An 18,096-nucleotide genomic window follows, 5' to 3' on the forward strand; every position below is an offset into this window, starting at 1 on the left:
CGTTGTGAATTGAAGATCGTCTATTTTCACAATTTAATGCACAACTAAGTATATAGGGTTTAACTGGTCAAACAGACCCGTTTCTTCAAATGCAAATAGCGTTTGGGTACCTGTCACAGACCAGTCAAACTCTCAATGCTTGGTTGGTGGATAGCGTATGTTTCCCATATAGGACTGGGCAATATATCATAATGATATTGTGATATGAGACGAGATCTTGTCTTGTCTGTGTTGTCTTTTCCTCGCTATAAAGGCTACAGCACAGTAAAGTGATGAGACTTTCTGAACTCAGCTGTTCTATTTGCATTTACCCACAAGTTGTTATTATGGGCATTACTGACGATTATCAGGTTAACCCCACACGTTGTTCATATCGCCCAGAACCCCCCCCCCCCCCCCCCCCCCCCCACACACACACACACACACACACACACTGCAGATACTTCATGACAGTTAAGATACACATATCCCCTTCTCTGAAGAGCACTTTATGCCACATTACAATGTGTTACAATCTGCAGCAGTACACATAGGGTGCACACTTATTGCCCGCGTGTGTGTCCTATACACTGGTTCTTGTTCCCGTGCCAATGTTGTACGCAACTTATCCATCACAAGAAAAAAAAATAACAGCTGCCAAAAAATTGAGGAAAGTCTGTTAAGGATACATTCAGAATAAAGATAATGGCTGGACAAGTACTGAGGTTTCCGGACCATACCGATCGCATTTATGGTGATCGTCTTGTTGTTTTTTTTAACTGGTCGCCTCGAATTCAGAAATATATTTCACATTTCCTCGTTCTGGGGTGCGAGCGAGGCGTGCCCGGCAGATTGCCTCGCCCCTTTATTAGTGCATAGTTCTCGCTGGATGGGAAGAGCATCCACTCGTCAGGAATGTTGAGTCTTTGTTCTCAACAGACAGTTGATTTCGAGTGTTTGTTCTCAATAGACAGTTGATCTCGGTGGACCTCTGTGAAAGGTCGGAATAAAATAAACCTCTCAGACGCTGCTATGAAGCGATTTGGTCGCGTCACGCATAGTCCGTGTGTTATACATGTACTGTGCAAGTTTACCAGTGTGAATAGAACCTTTAGGGGAGAATCGCTCTCATATACTTTTCAGCGCACGAGTGAGGTTGCCTGGCTTTGCACCGCGAATGACATGTCCTGATGAATCGCAGACGGACCTAAAGCTTGAGCATCCTTACAAGTGTAGGAGATCGCGAAGATGGGAGACGAGTCGGACAAGTCCACCCCAAGTTCAAAACGCATCCTTTTTGTCCATCTCAAATCATTCGGAGGAAATAATCCAGTGAACCCCGATGAATATATCGTCTCACTCGATATTTGGGCAGTGGTAACAATCAAGGCTCTCTAGCTATTTGCTATTAATGTAGGCCTGATCCCAGACTAAGAACATGGGTGGTTTTCCCAATGCAGAGCAGGATGGGTCATGTCATCTCCCCTGTATTTCCTGCCTCTTTAACTGTCCAACCAAAACCGCCTTTACAAACAATCCTTTAAGATGAGTTACTGCCGTTTGAATTTGTGGGGCAGAGTGGCACAAAATACAAGTTTGCGTAAACCTGTCAACCTCTGAAATCTGGTATGGACAGGATATGCTTGGGCTATCAACTAGGTCCAAACCCTGTAGTACTGTCGGGAATATCTGCCCACAATTCTGTTGTGTTACTGTGGTAACGCATGCACACAGATTAACATTCTGGCTGTAGGTCACAAACACTCCAGGTCAGGCATGTGTGTTCTCAGCTGATGATATTTTCTTAGCAGCCAGCCAAACCACTTGTGGGATAAAGGGGAAACATCTGAGCAACCCATAATACTCGGGCTCTCCATAGCGACAGCGCAGTCTAGCCGAGTGTGGTTTGTACAGTATTTACATACACAGACTGTGTCCACCGGTTTGCTTTGGTCTTATATTTCTGCACAATTAATTTCTTAGAATCCACATCGTTAAAAAATAGAAATATTTTCTGTCCTTGATATACCTTTCCATCTAAAAGCAAAGTGTATGACGTTGATCATCATACATAGTAAAATGTGTAATGTGTTCATTTAACTCCACTTTTGCACTCAGGAGTTAAAAGATTCCTATTGCTTCGTGACATCTATTGGCTGTGCAGCCATGATGTAACTTTTGTTCTTTGTCAAATAATTTTATGCAAATTCTTGCTTGTAAATCCGAAAACTCAGTGCACTGCCTATGTCTGCCGTATGTGGCTGTATGACAGGTAGTGAATGACCGTTATTGCACAAACGTATCAGAGATATGGCACAGAATGAGGCTCCTTCCTCCTCATCCTCTGACAACCACTTCTACCACTCCTAAATCCACACCTCAATCTAAGCTCTGCTGTTGCAAACAAGCAAATCTTTCCGCAGTTCCTCTGTTTGGTTACCCGGGAGCGTGTCGCTATTTCTACAAGTCATCTTTTCGACAACCAAACCTAAACCCTAACCTCCGTGGGGTGAGTAGCGATACCTGCCGACGCTCCGTTGTCGAAATGATGTGCGTTCGAAAAAGCGAGATTTCCCGGGTTACCCATCTGTCCCGTCCCTTTTTTTCCGGTCCCCTCTGTCCGTCGAACGTCCTGTCCCGTCTCTCTCGTCAACTCAAATCCCCTCAGTCCCAGTGTAGCTGCAGGTCCTGCGCGTCCAGGAAGTCCGCGGGCATCCCCAGGGGCGTGAGCCCCCCCGCGGGACCCGGAGGCATGGTGAGGTCCAGCCACTCCATGTTGTCCAGGGCGGGGTCGGACAGGCCCATGTTGAGCGAGGAGGGCGGGGAGGAGGAGTCGCAGAAGGACAGCTCCGACGTGTCCATGGGCGAGTAGGGCTGTTGCTCCATGAGCTGCGCCTGCAGCTCCTCCATCAGGCCCAGCGTGCGGGGGTCCGACACGGGGGCCGTCCCGCCCAGCGTGCCCTCCAGGAAGGCCTCCAGCTGGTTGTCCGAGGCCAGAGAGGAGAGGCTGGGGGGCAGCCGGGGGTCGGCGGCGGGGCTCAGGGTGGGCGGCGGCGCCACCTGAATCTGCGGTGGCGGCCGGCAGAGGACCGTGTTGACCGGGAGGGTGGTGATGCTGGCCGTCACCGGGAGGGGCTTGGGGAGGGAGGTGGGAGGGTCCTGCTGGATGAACGGGGTGATCTCTGGAAACCAGAGGAGAGGAGAGGAAAGAAAAGAAAAGTAAGGTAAAGAGTAAAGGGATTTTTCACTTTCAAAAAACGTTTGGACATTTTATCGTCTAATCAGGCTTTTGGGAACACCCTGAACAGCTTTTAATTTGCTTCATTCAGTATTTAGATTTAAATGTTATCAGGCATACACACCCATTATAACTTCTAAAATTCAAATTTCTAAATATTGAATGAACCAAATTTAAGTCTGTTCAGGGTGTTCCCAAAAACCTGATTAGACTACAAAATGACCAAAAGTTTTTTTGAAAGTGAAATATCCCTTTAAAGGAACAATAGACAACATTCGGTAGACCAGTGTTTCTCAAACATTCAAATGTCAGGGTGTCCCCTTTACTCTGACAGTGTACAAATGGAACCAAATGAACCCTACACTTACAGACTTGTAAAGGATTCATTTAGACCCCCTAAAAAAGGAACCCACACAGTCCCTTGGAATCTACTTTGAGAACCACTGCAGTAGACAACATTCAGGCAGCCACTAGATGTCGCACTTTTACAACACCACTGTGGTTCAGCGTTTCCCCAATAAGATGGCATAGGCAGCAATCATGTAGTCTGCAATATTGAACGCAATGGCTGAATACAAAAATATATTTAGGGTAAAAAGTATCTTACTCTGTGAAAACACAGCTTTCAGCTTACAGAGGTGAACAAATCATACTTGTATAGTTCTATCTATCAAGATCTACAGTCTGGCTAAATTATTATTTATTATTATCATAATTTTGGGGGAAAGCAATACCTTTATTCCACACCTTTTCAAAAGCTCTGTGGATGCATACATTTTCTCCCTATAGTATATAAGCTTTAATGATGTTCTGTGAGTGTAAAACTGACAGTTTAGTAGGGATGTCGTCACTGGGACATTCTGGCCACAGACATGTCACACAACACAATCAGGCTGATCTTGACTTCCATCATTCTACCATCTGTCAGTGTGTGTGTGTGTGTGTGTGTGTGTGTGTGTGTGTGTGTGTGTGTGTGTGTGTGTGTGCGAGTGTGTACCTCCACTCTCGATCAGAATGTCGAACAGGTCATCCATTTGCTGGCTTGTTGCCGTGGGAACCTGAGAAAAGAGCCTTTCAGTTAGGAAGAAGTGGACAGATGTGAACAATAGCCTAACGCTGCCTCAAGGCTACTGACTGAAAGTTGATGTGTGTGTGTGTGTGTGTGTGTGTGTGTGTGTGTGTGTGTGTGTGTGTGTGTGTGTGTGTGTGAGAGTGTGTGTAACTGTGTACGTCATGTCAATATAATGTCAGTATGTGTGCGCAAAAGTGTGTTCTGGCAGTGTCCTGGTATTAGTGTTAGTATTAGTGTTAGTATTAGTGTGTGTGTGTGTGTGTGTGTGTGTGTGTGTGTGTGTGTGTGTGTGTGTGTGTGTGTGTGTGTGTGTGTGTGTGTGTGTGCACGTGCGTGCGTGCGTGCGTGCGTGCGTGCGTGCTTGCGTGCGTGCGCGCGCGTGTGTGCAATGTGGACAATGTGGTATTTCAGACCTGCGAGATGTTGTTGATGTGCAAGTTGCGGGTTTGTTTGACCGCGTCTTCGTAGCGTGGAGGCTCTCTGTTCTTGGGGACCTGGCTGACCAGAGAGGAGGAATGGAGGATGAAGGCAGGCTGGGTTGGAGAGGGACACTGTAGGAGGAAGAGAGAGAGAGAGAGAGAGAGAGAGAGAGAGGGGGGAGGAAAAGTGAGGCACAGAAAGTTAGACAGAACTAAACCACGAGAGCCATTAAAACCCCAACAAAAGGTTGCAACTGCAAGAGAATAAAATATAATACACAAGACATTGCAACATTTCTTTTACACTACCCAGGTTGTTCTTTGCTATTTTAGTATGTTGAAATTGTATAAATCTATTTATTATTGATTTATAAATATTCACTCAAAGGAAATAAGGAACGCAATATAAATAAGCGCTTGGGTGTTTTTGTGTCATATCCTTCTGACAGATGTGTACAAATACTATAAATTCATGTTCATGCATTTTACTGGGTCAATAAAAACATCAATCAATCAATCAACATGCTTTTCTGAATGTTGCGAGGCCCTACCTTTCTGAGCGGGCCGTTGGAGATGGTGGGGTTGGGTGAAGCCCGTGGAGAGAGCCTGTTTTCTGGGGAACTGCTCAGGAAAGACTGGGGATTCAACTCAGGCCTGCTCTGGTTCTCCGAGTTGGTATTAGTGTGCACTGTCAGGGTCTGTAGGGACAAGACAAAGTCGTTAAAGGTAATGTCATCTCTTTTTCAAAACACGTACAGTATTACAGTGCTTTTATAGTACAGTATATATTTTCAAAAGGGTAGATATAAGATGACATGATGTGGGACATTCTGTACTGTATACTTGAGTAAAAGGGCACAGTTCACTAAAGTCAAGTACAGTATGCACATTTTGCACAAACAAAAGTCTCATCCTATGAAAGTCATAATATGACTAGTAGCTGAAATGAGAGACACGCCAATACCAGAGGTGTAATTTCAGAAAGAAATAGGGGATGGCAATAAGATACCATAGCCCCATTTCTAAAATAGCAAAAATAGTGGATCTACAGGCTCTCAACGCATGGCCAAACGACGTGTTGACAGCTTGTCGATCAATTATTTTCACTATTTGTTTGGGGTGAAAAGAGAAAATGTTTGAAGATGTTCACCTGTAGTGATATTCCCAAAATAGGGACACCACGTTGAATGTGGTTAATAAATTAATGGTTGCATTACAATAAAAGGCTTATCTAAATTATAACACTGGTCACATGTAGATGGACGGGCATTGATTGCGATGAAATATGATTAATCTGCTAAAGCATTTCAGTGGTTCTCAAAGTGGATTCCAGGGACTCTGTGGGGTCCTTTAGGTCTAAATTGACCCACACAAGTCTGTAACTCCATTTGTACACTGTCAGAGTTAAGGGGAGACCTTGAAATTTGTTGAAACAAGTTTGAGAAACATCGACCCAAATAACGCCCTTGGCCAATACTGGACACAGAGGTCTGCCAGTGCAGCAGTGACGTGCTGTGTCTGACCTGTAACATGTGGTTGTTGTTGGCCAGCTGTTGGCTGGGTGCAGTGTCCATCTTGGAGCTTTGTAGCTGGGCCAGGCCCTGGACAGGGCTGGACACTGTGGCCTGCAGCATCGGCTGTAATTCACATTCAGGGGGTGAAAGAGAAACACAATCCAGTGGTCAAACCAGGGTTCCCACACATTGAAACGTCAAAACTTTTCCATAGCGTTTCCAAAGTGTTTTACCCCATTTCCAGGCCGAAAGCAATCATATGGTGCAATAATGAGACTCGAGCGAAGATGTCACGTGACAAAAAGAACAGATCTATCAGCTAAACAATGTATTTTGTTGCTGTCAGGCAGAAACCTTTTTTCGTAAATTACTGCCATCCTTGATCATACTACAGTGTCATACAAAAACAGAGTAGCAGATCCACAAGCTCGAAACTTTGCAGCGAATTTCTCCCTACACTCTCAGAGTAAAAAAAAACCTTGAGAAGTTTGCAGGGAAGATTACGGTCCCAGAGATGAAAACAATCCCACCAAATGGGTGTCTGTGGCCTAATGCATATCAAACTGGGCGTCCTTGAAATAAAAATAATTGAGCATCACCGCACTGGGGATTGCCTCATAGGTCGAACTCCCGTTGGGTCGAACAGTGTCGGCAGGTTAGATAATCACCCGCGAGCATCGGCAGGTTAGATAATCACCCGCGTCACGGTTAGGTTTAGGGTTAGGGTTAGAGTTAGGCATAGTTGTACTGAGGTTAGGATTAGGGTTTGGGTTAGAGTTTGGTGGTCGATCCAAAGGGTGTTCGACCTAATGACATGTTACCCACTGCACTACACAAATCGATCATTCAAGTCTTATTATCTTATTTGAGCAATGATTTTAATAAAATAAAACACCCCAAAGCTAGAAGATGATGCTTTGAGAAAATGATATGGGGATAAAATGCTAATGGTATGGCATATTGTACCTGCAGGTTGACGGTGGTGGTGGGCAGCTGGATGGTCGTGGCACTGCTGGGCAGCGACACAGGGAGCAGGATCTGTGTGGTGGACTGGCCAGCTGTGGTCAACAGCGTCTGGGTTTGACCCGTGCTGGTCAACAGGGTCTGTGGTTGACCCAGCACCTGGGACACGCCGCCCTGGTGACTGATGAAGAACTGCTGCAGGCCGGGTGCTGCCTGTTGGGGCTGCTGAGGGCGAGCCTGGAGGTTGGGGCTTGGCTGAGCCTGGGAGACCAGCTGTGGGCTTGTGGAAGTTCTCTGGGCCTGGGGCTGGATCTGAGCGAGTAACTGGGCCGAGGGTTGCTGCTGCTGAACCTGGGGGATCATTTGCTTTGTCTGTTGCTGGGACTGGGGTTGAAGTTGGGGTTGAGGTGGTTTGGCAGATGATACGGTCACGTCCTCCAGCTTCAGAACCTGGGGGGGTTGGAGAGAGGCGGGGAAGGAACAGTTTGACAGAACCCTGCACTCTGTCTTAACCATGTTGGAGTTGAGGGCGGAGAGCACAGAGGTCCCCACCACCAGGTCAGGGCTGGCTACTCCCTGGCCTCTCTTCTCCACCTCAAGTTGCATCTTGAGCTCCTCCACCAGCCGCTGCTCCTGCTCCAGCTTCCTCATCAGCTCCTCGATCTGTCGCTCCTTCTCATGCAGCCTCCTGTCCTTCTCTTCCGGGACGCGGCCCTGCAAGGCCATCAGCGGGGAGGGTCCGGCATCCGCCCGGCCCAGGACCACCATCTGAAGGTCTGGGGGAGGCGGGGCCTCGGACATGCCCACGTCCTGCGAGGCTGGGGTGGAGGAGGAGGAGGAGTTGGCAGGGAAGGGGGAGACCGGAGGGGTGGGGCTCGTGATCTCCGGGGTGACCTCCATGGGGACAGCGGAGGCTCTGGGCGCAGGGGTGCTGGGGTGTTCCTGGAAGGGTTTCAGCTTCTCCATCAGATCGGTTTTAGTTCCGGACACGGGGAGGCCGCGAAGCTTCAGCTCCATTTTTAACTCGGCTACCTGGAACAGAAGAAACCAAACCACCATCATCTTTACAATCAGCCCTTTCTAACTCAACACAAAAACGAATTTGAAAAGGAAAAAGAAACACAACTGCATGTCTTATTGCTACTGTATGTACAGTGCTCAAATCCCACCATAATCATAATAGCTATGCTGTCTCACATGACTGTATATTTTAGTAAAGATTAGATAATAAAATCATCATTGGCATAAAGTCGAAGATGTTCACCACAGGATGGTTGCTTCCCCTACACAGTGAAACTAGCCAGGCCAACAGTGGAAACATTTAGTGGAATGACAACAGTAGCAGCCCCAGCCATTATTCTGGCTTCATGTCATTTCAGAGAGAACACAGACACACACTTGTACACATGCATGCACAAGCACACGCACACGCACACACTCAAACAGCACACAGTAAAATCACAATTAGTGTAAATTTTACAACAGGTACTTCCAACGAAGCAAAATGATTGGAGGGCCTGCCTAAGTTATCATCAATATCATTACTTCTGCGCTGCTAACGGAACTCGCCCTTCGGGCTCTTTTCTGAAGCAACGCAGGCGTGATGATATTGACGATAAAGCAACACCCTCTTGTGTAATATTGCTTAAATGTAGTCACTAGATAACACTAGTAAGACAATAGTAAGTCATAGCATAGTACTGGCATCATAGCCTGGCCTCCGAGTACTCTGTCATCAGTAAATCTTTAATGGGTTTTATGAGTAAATAAATATCCATAAAAAATATATAAAAAAAAAAATCCCCCCCCCAAAAAGCATTTTCTTTTTTATCAAAATAATAACATAAAAAAGGGGAGAAACATTAAAGAAATTCCAAAACAAACGTTTAAAGAAGCAGTGAAAATAGCTGGTCTAGAAGCTTGTAGCCATTTTCACTAGATTTGGCTCCGGTGGAGACATAAGAAAATCTATTTTGGGTCTCGAGCTAAAACGTTTGGGAGCCAGTGATATACAGTGTGTACATTATGAGGTCTTGATACTGTACCTTCATCTCCTCCAGATTGGCGGGCAGGACGCCCGGCTTGCGGTTGGACAGGGTGGAGGTGCTGCTGGGCCGCGGCTGAACCGGAGTGGAGGGCGGAGGGGGTGGAGGAGGTGCAGACGGCAGGGAGACCATGATGGAGGTTGGCATGCCGTTGGCACCGGGGCTCTGAGCCTCTGCCACAGGCCTGCAGGGAGGGAGGGAGGGAGGATGAGTAAAACCAGGAAAGGGATGTGAAGAGAGAGACAGCGATGTTGGAAAGAAGGGAATAAGAAACGTTTATAGGGAGGGAGAAGACGTGGAAAAAAGAAGGAGGGATACCGAGAGCAAGACAGACCGAGACGTCAAGTAATTACATACGAGTACAACTGCCTGGGAAGTTTCAGAGAATTACTAGCCTTAGTTGGCAGCAGTCCAACAACGTAATTTGTGTGAGGGAGAGACAGAGAGAGAAAGTGAGACAAGGGAGAGAAAGTGAGACAAGGGAGAGAAAGTGAGACAAGGGAGAGAAAGTGAGACAAGGGAGAGAGAGAGAGGAGATAAAGTGTAGTGTAGAGTAGGGTCGAGGGCAAAGACGGAGAGACAGCAAAAGAGAGAGTAGAGTAGAAGAGAGAATATCTCTCAATATGAACAAACTGTCCTCCATCCTTCACCTCGTGCCTCACTGGCAGTGGTAGTCTATATGGAACCACAGCACCTGAGCACTGTTCAAAGGCAGCCAGGCCATGAGGGGCGATCGTTGAAAACAGGCAAAAACATCCTGTCGGATATCAATGTGTTTTGACAGAGCGCTGTTATTGGAGACTACTAGCTAATGGCCCTTGAGATTGCTGAAAAAAATATTTGGTGTTTTGTCCCACTTTGTTCTGCTCGGACAAAGCAGAAAGCAGGGAGGAAAACACATGTGGAGTCATGGAGGTCGTTAACTACTTCAAAGCCAATGTGACGTATCAAAAGGTAAGGCAGAAGTGATTTTCCATAGCAGGCCAACATCGCTATACAAGAAGTAGTATAGATTACAGAATACAGAATCATTGTTTTAATCCATTAAGACCTGGAAAGCATTATTACTTTAGCCATTATTTTATGCTTTAACTATTAAAAATAGCAGATATACAAGCTCACAGCGAGCTTGTAGATCTGCCATTTCTTTTTAATCATGATTTCTTTTGCAAATCTTTGAATACATCTTTTTTTAAAGCAAACATTTGTAACTCAAATATTTGCTTCTGGGGGGTCCCTAATACATAATATTTCGAGATGGGGGTCGGTGGCCAAACATATAACTCTAGGGGCCCTTGACATTAAAAACATTTGTGCAAAAAGAAACATACTTTTTTCAGAAAACCATTAGGATTTAGGAGACATTTTTAGGTATTTTCAATGGGTTAAAAGAGCGCACATACTTTAAAGGTGCAGGTAGTATAGTCTGGTAGTTGTAATGCTGTTGTTGCTGGCTCAGGATCTGCAGCTGGAGGAACAGCTGTTGTTGCTGCAGTAGTCTGGCGTAGGACGAGTCCATCTGAGCCTCGCTGACATCTATCTTCTGGTCTGGTGGAACATACTGATGGTACTTCAGCTTCTTCACCCTGGGCTTGGGCTCCTTCCCCTTCTTGCTCCGGCTCTTCTCCGACGGGTGCTTGGGCTGGCTTTGCTGTGGCGGACGTGGAATAAGAGGAGTTGGAGAAACGCTTTTACTTACAGTAAGAGGATTGAACTGCAGATGATGCTGGGTTTTACTCAACAATCTCATAGAGTAAGAGTCCAATAAAGTTCTTAGGTGTGAAGTTCGTGTTTAGTTGGCGCGCACACGCACACGAACACCCACACCCACTTCTTCAAGGTGAACCATCATCTGGGTGTCATGGCACCTCAGAAACATGTTGATGAATTGTTCTTTGTTTTTGGCGTGCATTATTTTTCGACATTAATGAAATACGCAATTGAGATTCTCTATTCAGGTTTCAGCCATTATAATCGAAATAAAATGAATGCACCCGTCCTCCCAAAAAAGAAGAAAAAAACAAACAAACATTTTATTATGAATCAAATCAGTGGCTATATCACTTGATGATGAAAAGAAAATCCTTACTTTCACCAATGTCGGACCAGGTTTTGAGGGAGCCACCGTGGTGATTGGCTGAGCAGGGACGGCAACTGGCCGACTCACTGGCTGCTCATTTGTGCAGAGGACTTTCAGGAAGTCAGCGGGCCCTTGCATGGTGACTGGCAGGGTCTGAATAAGTGAGGAAAATACATCATCGCTTTTATGTCTGTGATCAATAAAATGCACTCACATCTTGTGATCTCTTTTTGACATGCTCTTGTGCAAGATTATGCAATCATTATTATTCATCAGAATGATATCTGTGTTTCAAATATCTGTGTCAAAATTGTACATTGCAGGTATGATTCTAAACTTAGCCTGGGTACCAAGAAAAATCATGTGGATTTTTGGACTGTGGTTCCTCGAAACTGTACAAGAGGACTGTGAACATATTGTTCAACGTGTTGCTATCAGGCAGTGGTGGCATTGCTGTCTGTATTACCTGTACAAGGGTGTGTGGGACTGCTGGAGGAGCCAGGGTGGTCGCTGAGGAGGGGGTCTCCGGTGTCCTGCTCTCCGCCGGTGACGGAGCCGAGGTCTGGGACTCCTGGCTGGCAGGCTGCTCTGGGGACAGGGCGTCACAACTGTCCTCGTCAAACACCTTGGGGTAGTTCACCTGGCCTGGGACAACGGACAGAGCAGTGGGGTCAGACATGTGGTCATATTGTTTTTGTCTTCCATTGGGTTCATCCATTCCATCACCTGCAGCTGTTAACATTTTGTATTTTATTAATCTACTGTCATACCTAGTGTGTACAAAATACCTAGAATGTTATTATGTAGACAATTATTAGTTTTAACATAAATTAGCATTAGCACAGCAGATATACACTTTATACATCTCTGTCTTTAAAAAATAGAATATTGTGTAAAAAAAGAAAAAGCATTGGAAGCAGCAGATGCCATAGCATCCCCAATTGTCACTCAATCGACTGTGGAAATTTCACACTGGACTTCAAGCAACTTTGAAATTTCTCTAACTGAGTGGTCTTGTGTAATATTGTAATATTTTGAGATATGGATTTTAGATTTTCATGAGCTGTATGCCATAAAAAATAAAACATTTTATAACAAAAGAATAATAATAAGAAGAATATTTCACTGCATTCGCAATGTATCTAGACTAGAATATATGAAAGTATTCTTTTTCTTTTTTTTACGGAATTACAAAAAATAATGATTTTTTCTACAATATTCACATTTTTTGAGACAGAGCTGTAGACTGGTATTGATATGTCAGTGGTGGTTGTGGTACTTTCACTCCTTGTGAACCAACATGTTCCCGAGCCATACTGTATGTGGCCCATAGTCTCACACCCATCGTCCCCTCTCCCTCACCGATAATGGCCTCCTTGAGGGTGGAGTCCACAGGCAGGATGTTCTTCTCCACCAGCTCCAATGGACCGGGCCGCTGGGCTATCTTCTCATTCAGGTTGTCAGCCAGCCGAGCTCTCTTCAACCTCATCTGGGTGGCCTGCAGCGAGGGCTCTGCTCCCGTCTCTGGTCCAAACAAACACAAGACCAAAGGATGGATAGGATTGGATTATTTAATGTACTCATGTGTCATTGTCTCTATTCTGGTGCTACAAAGTATTTCATTATTTTTGCATTGTCAGCATCACAGTTCCTCTAGTAACACCTGGCGTTGCTGCTACTGTACAGCGAGTCTGTAAGTCTCTGGGTGGTCGCTGAGGAGGGGGTCTCAGGTGTAAATTAGGCTTTTAGAGGGGCAAGGTGAGTGCTATTTAAACAGGTGGATCCAGTAAATAAAGACAAATGTCAGTCAAAGACCAGTACCTTGGAGGATGTGCATCCTGACCAGCTCTGCTCGTTCTGGACGACTGCGGATCTTATGTTTCAGGAAGTTCTCCGTCTGAAGCAACAAGCAACGGAAACAGCATGCTCAGAGAAACTACATCTCAAATGTCTCCTATCAACACCTGAATCACATACTGTAGCTTGATGGCAAGAATATGTCCTTCCAACAAAGAATTCCTGGGCTTGAAACCATGGGCTTTTCTAGGCATTTCTTTGAATGCACATAATTAAAGTTCTGAATGCACACAATGAACGTTCTGCTTGCAAAAAGGCTTTGAGTGTGCAATTAATATTATTCAATTTTGGGAAAAAACAAGCCACAGTCAACTGGCTATATCTCTGCACTGGATAATCACGTCTGGCAAATATTTTACCCCACTAGAAGGCCCACGTGCATCTTATAACACCACTCGCGAATGGTTGTGGCAAGGCATAATATTCTATATTCTATGATTTTTCAAAGGTACGTGAAAAAACTCTGATTTGCTGGCAAGGGCAGAGCAGACAATGATTTACATTTGGCAGAGAGTTAAGTACAGTATATGAACACTTGCATCCCTATTCTTGGCATGTCACAGTAAATGAAGATTCGGGCAAAAATGGGCTAATATTCCGCAAAAATACGCGATAACCAATCTGCAAGCTCACAATGTGTCGCAACGAGCTTGGCTATTTTCACTATTTGACATTTAGGGTTTAAGTGGTTAAATATGATAGGTACAGTATGTCTTATTGTCTTACCCTGGCTCTTTCCAAGCTGCGTATCTGCCCATGGAAAGCTGCCGGACTCTTTAAAGCTGCACCAGAAACACACAGCAGTTAACACACATGTCCAAACACGATGCGTGACTGAAAAAAAAAACATACTGTAAACATTGTTCTGTCAAACACAATGTGTTTGTTTATCTAATACTTTAAATCGCACCCATCGGTATGAACTAGGGTTCTTGTTGTCTGGTGTTGTACGTACACCCACGCTAATCACACTTTATTTGAATAAAACATAGAAGCAAAATGGACAACAACAAAGCAAACGGTAGTTGCAAAATCATTAAAAAAAGATGAGATGATAATACATTTAATCTGCGAGAGGAGATTGGGGCTTGTGAAAGTATCTGGTGTTAAGAGGTTAGGTAGGCTTTGTGTACAGTGTGTGTGTGATGGTAAGTCTGTTAACAGTGGTACTTACGTGGCATTATGCCTTGGTCAACCAGTTGCTCTCTGGTACGCCTTTGTTGTAGCCTCAACTGCAGAACTGGAGGAAGGAGGGAGAGGGAGATAATCAGAAAGAGTGTGTGAAAATGTAATTGGTATCATGGGTTGTCAATCATAGAAGTATCATAACATAGAAATCGGCAGCATAGACTACATTCACACAAACAAACCTTTCTTGGCTGCATTAATACTTATAGCCCCTGTTATGTAAGACAAAGGAAATGCCACAACCTGAGTCAATGTGATAACCTTTACCACAAAACAACAAACAGTTGACTAAAAACTCTACCGACATTTTCCATCTGATATCTAAACAACAGATGGCTGAATCAAATAATAGTCACATCCGTCATGTGATCGTTTGGGGAATGTGTGTTTTAAATGACATACTGTACTCTATGACCAAAAGTCCCTTTCTAATTTGTGCTTCTAATTACTGCCCTTTGTCCCAGTACATGGAAATATTCATACTACAGCTATGACATTCTAGACAATCGTGTGCTTCCACTTTCGTGTAAGGCCATTTCCTTTTCCCGAAAGACAATCCCCCTGTGACAGAAATTAACAGAACAAGCCTGACAAAAAATGTTTAGGCTCTTTCAATGCAAAAGAATATCTTTTTATTTACAAAGTGAAAAAGGTGGATGTTTTGTAGCCTGGGATGCAGACTGTGTGCTACATTCGTTGTTCTTTTATTCTCTGGGAGGACCAGTTTTGTCCATGTAAAACCCGAGTCACTTACGGACTTGTCTACGTACTGTAACAGAAATACGAGACGGCCTGGGCAGCGAGTCTAGTGGTCCAGGCACTTAGGCTGCTAATGCAGATTCCCAATCCCGACGACCTTTGCTGCGTGTCACTTCCCATCTCTCTCTCCCCATTTCCTGTCAGTCTACTGTTTCCCATCAATAAAAAAGCTGAAAAAGCCCCCCCCAAAAAATATATATATATAAAAAAGAATAACAATAATAACAGAAAAAAAACATTGAGAAAAGAAATATGAGTCAAATAGGACCGTGGCTAGACTGTGTAGCGAGAGTGAGAAAAAGATGAACACTTATACTTCTACTATCATCTTGATGCATCACTATTATATAACCCGCTCTTGCTTATAGCTCACAGCTTGGATTCCTGCCATGAAGCCGTTGTTCACGGGCCCTGGATCATCACTGTCCTATTATCGTATATATTTATGGACAGTTTGTGCTCCTCATCCATCACAACCAAGGATCTGTCTTGCCTCTGCGGAATCCCCCTGTTCGTGTCAAATTATGCTTCTGCTTTGGCCTGACTTTGTATGCTGTACATTTACGAGTTATGACATAAGAAATTCTGAGCGCTGCCCAGATATTTGTTTTTCTAAATTACTATATGAGCCATTATTATATATGGGGGAGTGCGGTGGCACAGGGGGACTGTCATTTTGAAACAGGAAACAGCCTTCCGCAAACTGTTGGAAGCATACAATTGTGTAGAATGGTATAGCTGCTGTGCTGTAACATTAATATTTCCATTAACAGCAACAAAAAAAAAGAAGAAAAAACAAAACAAAACAACAACACTATTAGAAGAAACATCTATACTATAATTTTGCGAATGTCTGAGTGAGTGAGTGAGTGACTGTCTGTCTGTCTGTCTGTCTGTCTGTCTGTCTGTCTGTCTGTCTGTCTGTCTGTCTGTCTGTCTGTCTGTCTGTCTGTCTGTCTGTCTGTCTGTCTGTCTGAAACAGCGTTTCTCCTCAGTGGCTGGAGCAATTGATCTGAAATCGCATCACCATTAGCATATGAACACACCTGACATAACTGTGAAGCCCGTTTGTCACTTTCACAAATCATATGCTGTATATTAGCATTTTTATGGTGTATCTATTATCTATTCTGCATCTAGCATGAGGCACATCTATTCTGCATCTGGCATGAGGCAAAATGTTTAACCAGCTCTGTGTGTGTGTGTGTGTGTGTGTGTGTGTGTGTGTGTGTGTGTGTGTGTGTGTGTGTGTGTGTGTGTGTGTGTGTGCAGGCAGGCGGGTGTGTGTGCAGGCGGACGGGCTGGGGGGGGGGACGACAGTATCTCTGTAGCCATTAAACGAAACAGGTTTCTTACATTGATGCTCCTACATCATGCAAGCACCAGTTAAAGTTACTTTCCATCCCTCATATACTGTGTGCACAGTGCACATCCCATAACCCACACACTGCACATCATTTTGGAGCTCATATCTTTGAACGGGTAAGGACTAGTTAATAATAAAGGGTGTCCAGACTATCCACTGTCCACTGACTTTTGGTCAAATAGCGTAATTCCAATACTGTGATTATTTTGACAGTCTTGAGTGCAAGTAAGTAAACACACTCCACATCAATGCCAAAAGCTGTTCTCAGAGTGACTGTACACAGAGAACATGGAAGAATGAAGACAAAAGAAGAGGAAGGAGGGAGTGAAAACAAAGGACTAAAAGGCTTTTAGTGAAGCCTTGTTACTTTTGTCCCACTAACATCCAAAAATCTTCATCACTTCCCTTTTCTAACCATGGTTTCCCTGCATAGTATATACTAGACCTTACCCGTTTGAAGATATGTGCTCCAATATATGTGCAGAGTGTGGGTTATGGAGTAACTGTAACTGGTGCGTGTGTGAGAATATGTGGGAGCATCATAATGTAAGGAGCAACCCATGGAGGAGTGTATATTTTTTGATGGATACAAATAATTTAACAGCTAAATTAGGTGAATAGAAGTATGGGGATGTATGCGCTTGCCATACCCGTCGGAAGATAAGACACACATCAAATGCACCCGGTGCATTAGTGACCCGTGCATGCAGGCAAACCACATATATGAGAGAGAGAGAGAGAGAGAGAGAGAGAGAGACACTGCAACATTCCTAACTGTGAGATTGGTGTGTGTTAGACTTCAGTCCGCACGTCACCACCCCCTGTTGGTGGGTGGTTTGTAGTGGAAAAGCATTTACTGACTGACTGACTGACTGACTGACTGACCTCCTACTGACTGACCTCCCTAATTATATGATAGATATATTTTTTTCTTCCAGAATGGGTACATTTTATAGTGCACAGTATCTATGTGTATGAGCAACAATGAGCAAAAGAGGACAAGAAAGACAAAATAGAATTCCAAGATGATGTAACTAATCACATTCATTCAGTATACAATTTGAGTTTGACAGTTGGATTTTTCAGCTGGAGTGAAAATGGATTAAATATGTTGCTGCTATCGCTGTCATATTGGCCTACTTTTTTATTCAAAGGGTAGCTTTTTTAAATAATATTTTTTTTTAAATAGAATTTGATCAATTCTAAGCAGGGCTTTGAGTAGTCAATGAAGTGTGCAAGCACTATATTCCTAATTATATTCCATCACAGTTGCTCTCTGATCGAGACTGCTATATCGGTTTGAGTGAAAAATATTTCCAGAAACAATTGCAGTCCAATTTTCCCCAAACAATTGCCAATGTATCATCACCTTCACACTGCCTGGGATAGACAAGGTTCAACTGCATGCACTGCACTCTTCATCAAACTGTAAGCAGTTGGATAAAAAGCTTTCCAGCAAATGGAATGTTATTATATTACTACCACAACACCACAGACACATCTGTATTAGGGGCAATTTGGGTTGCAGTGACGGACTGACGGTTGAAAACAAGACATCACAACAGAAGAGTTATACGGTATAACAGTGAAAGACGGTTTTATATATTACCAGTAAG

The 18,096-nt window shown here is 44.3% G+C and overlaps 1 protein-coding gene across 2 annotated transcripts in view; it reads right to left on the minus strand.

Moving 5' to 3' along the window:
• Positions 1–430: 430 nt before the first annotated feature.
• The window catches only part of mrtfba (myocardin related transcription factor Ba), a 43,925-nt gene continuing 26,259 nt past the window's right edge, over positions 431–18,096 (minus strand). For both annotated transcript variants that reach the window (XM_080748177.1, XM_080748178.1), the window contains 14 exons: positions 14,342–14,407; positions 13,894–13,949; positions 13,132–13,207; positions 12,673–12,834; positions 11,777–11,955; positions 11,320–11,463; positions 10,634–10,881; positions 9,231–9,414; positions 7,189–8,217; positions 6,232–6,345; positions 5,260–5,406; positions 4,703–4,840; positions 4,215–4,275; positions 431–3,161 (listed from right to left, as the gene is read on the minus strand). In XM_080748177.1, coding sequence (XP_080604303.1) covers positions 2,644–3,161; positions 4,215–4,275; positions 4,703–4,840; positions 5,260–5,406; positions 6,232–6,345; positions 7,189–8,217; positions 9,231–9,414; positions 10,634–10,881; positions 11,320–11,463; positions 11,777–11,955; positions 12,673–12,834; positions 13,132–13,207; positions 13,894–13,949; positions 14,342–14,407 — 3,122 coding nt within the window. In that variant the 3' untranslated portion in view covers positions 431–2,643. The remainder of the gene's footprint in view (positions 3,162–4,214; positions 4,276–4,702; positions 4,841–5,259; positions 5,407–6,231; positions 6,346–7,188; positions 8,218–9,230; positions 9,415–10,633; positions 10,882–11,319; positions 11,464–11,776; positions 11,956–12,672; positions 12,835–13,131; positions 13,208–13,893; positions 13,950–14,341; positions 14,408–18,096) is intronic.

The sequence above is a fragment of the Nannobrachium achirus genome (genome assembly GCF_963921795.1).
Source record: "Nannobrachium achirus genome assembly, chromosome: 18".
Classification (NCBI taxonomy): Eukaryota; Metazoa; Chordata; class Actinopteri; order Myctophiformes; family Myctophidae; genus Nannobrachium; species Nannobrachium achirus.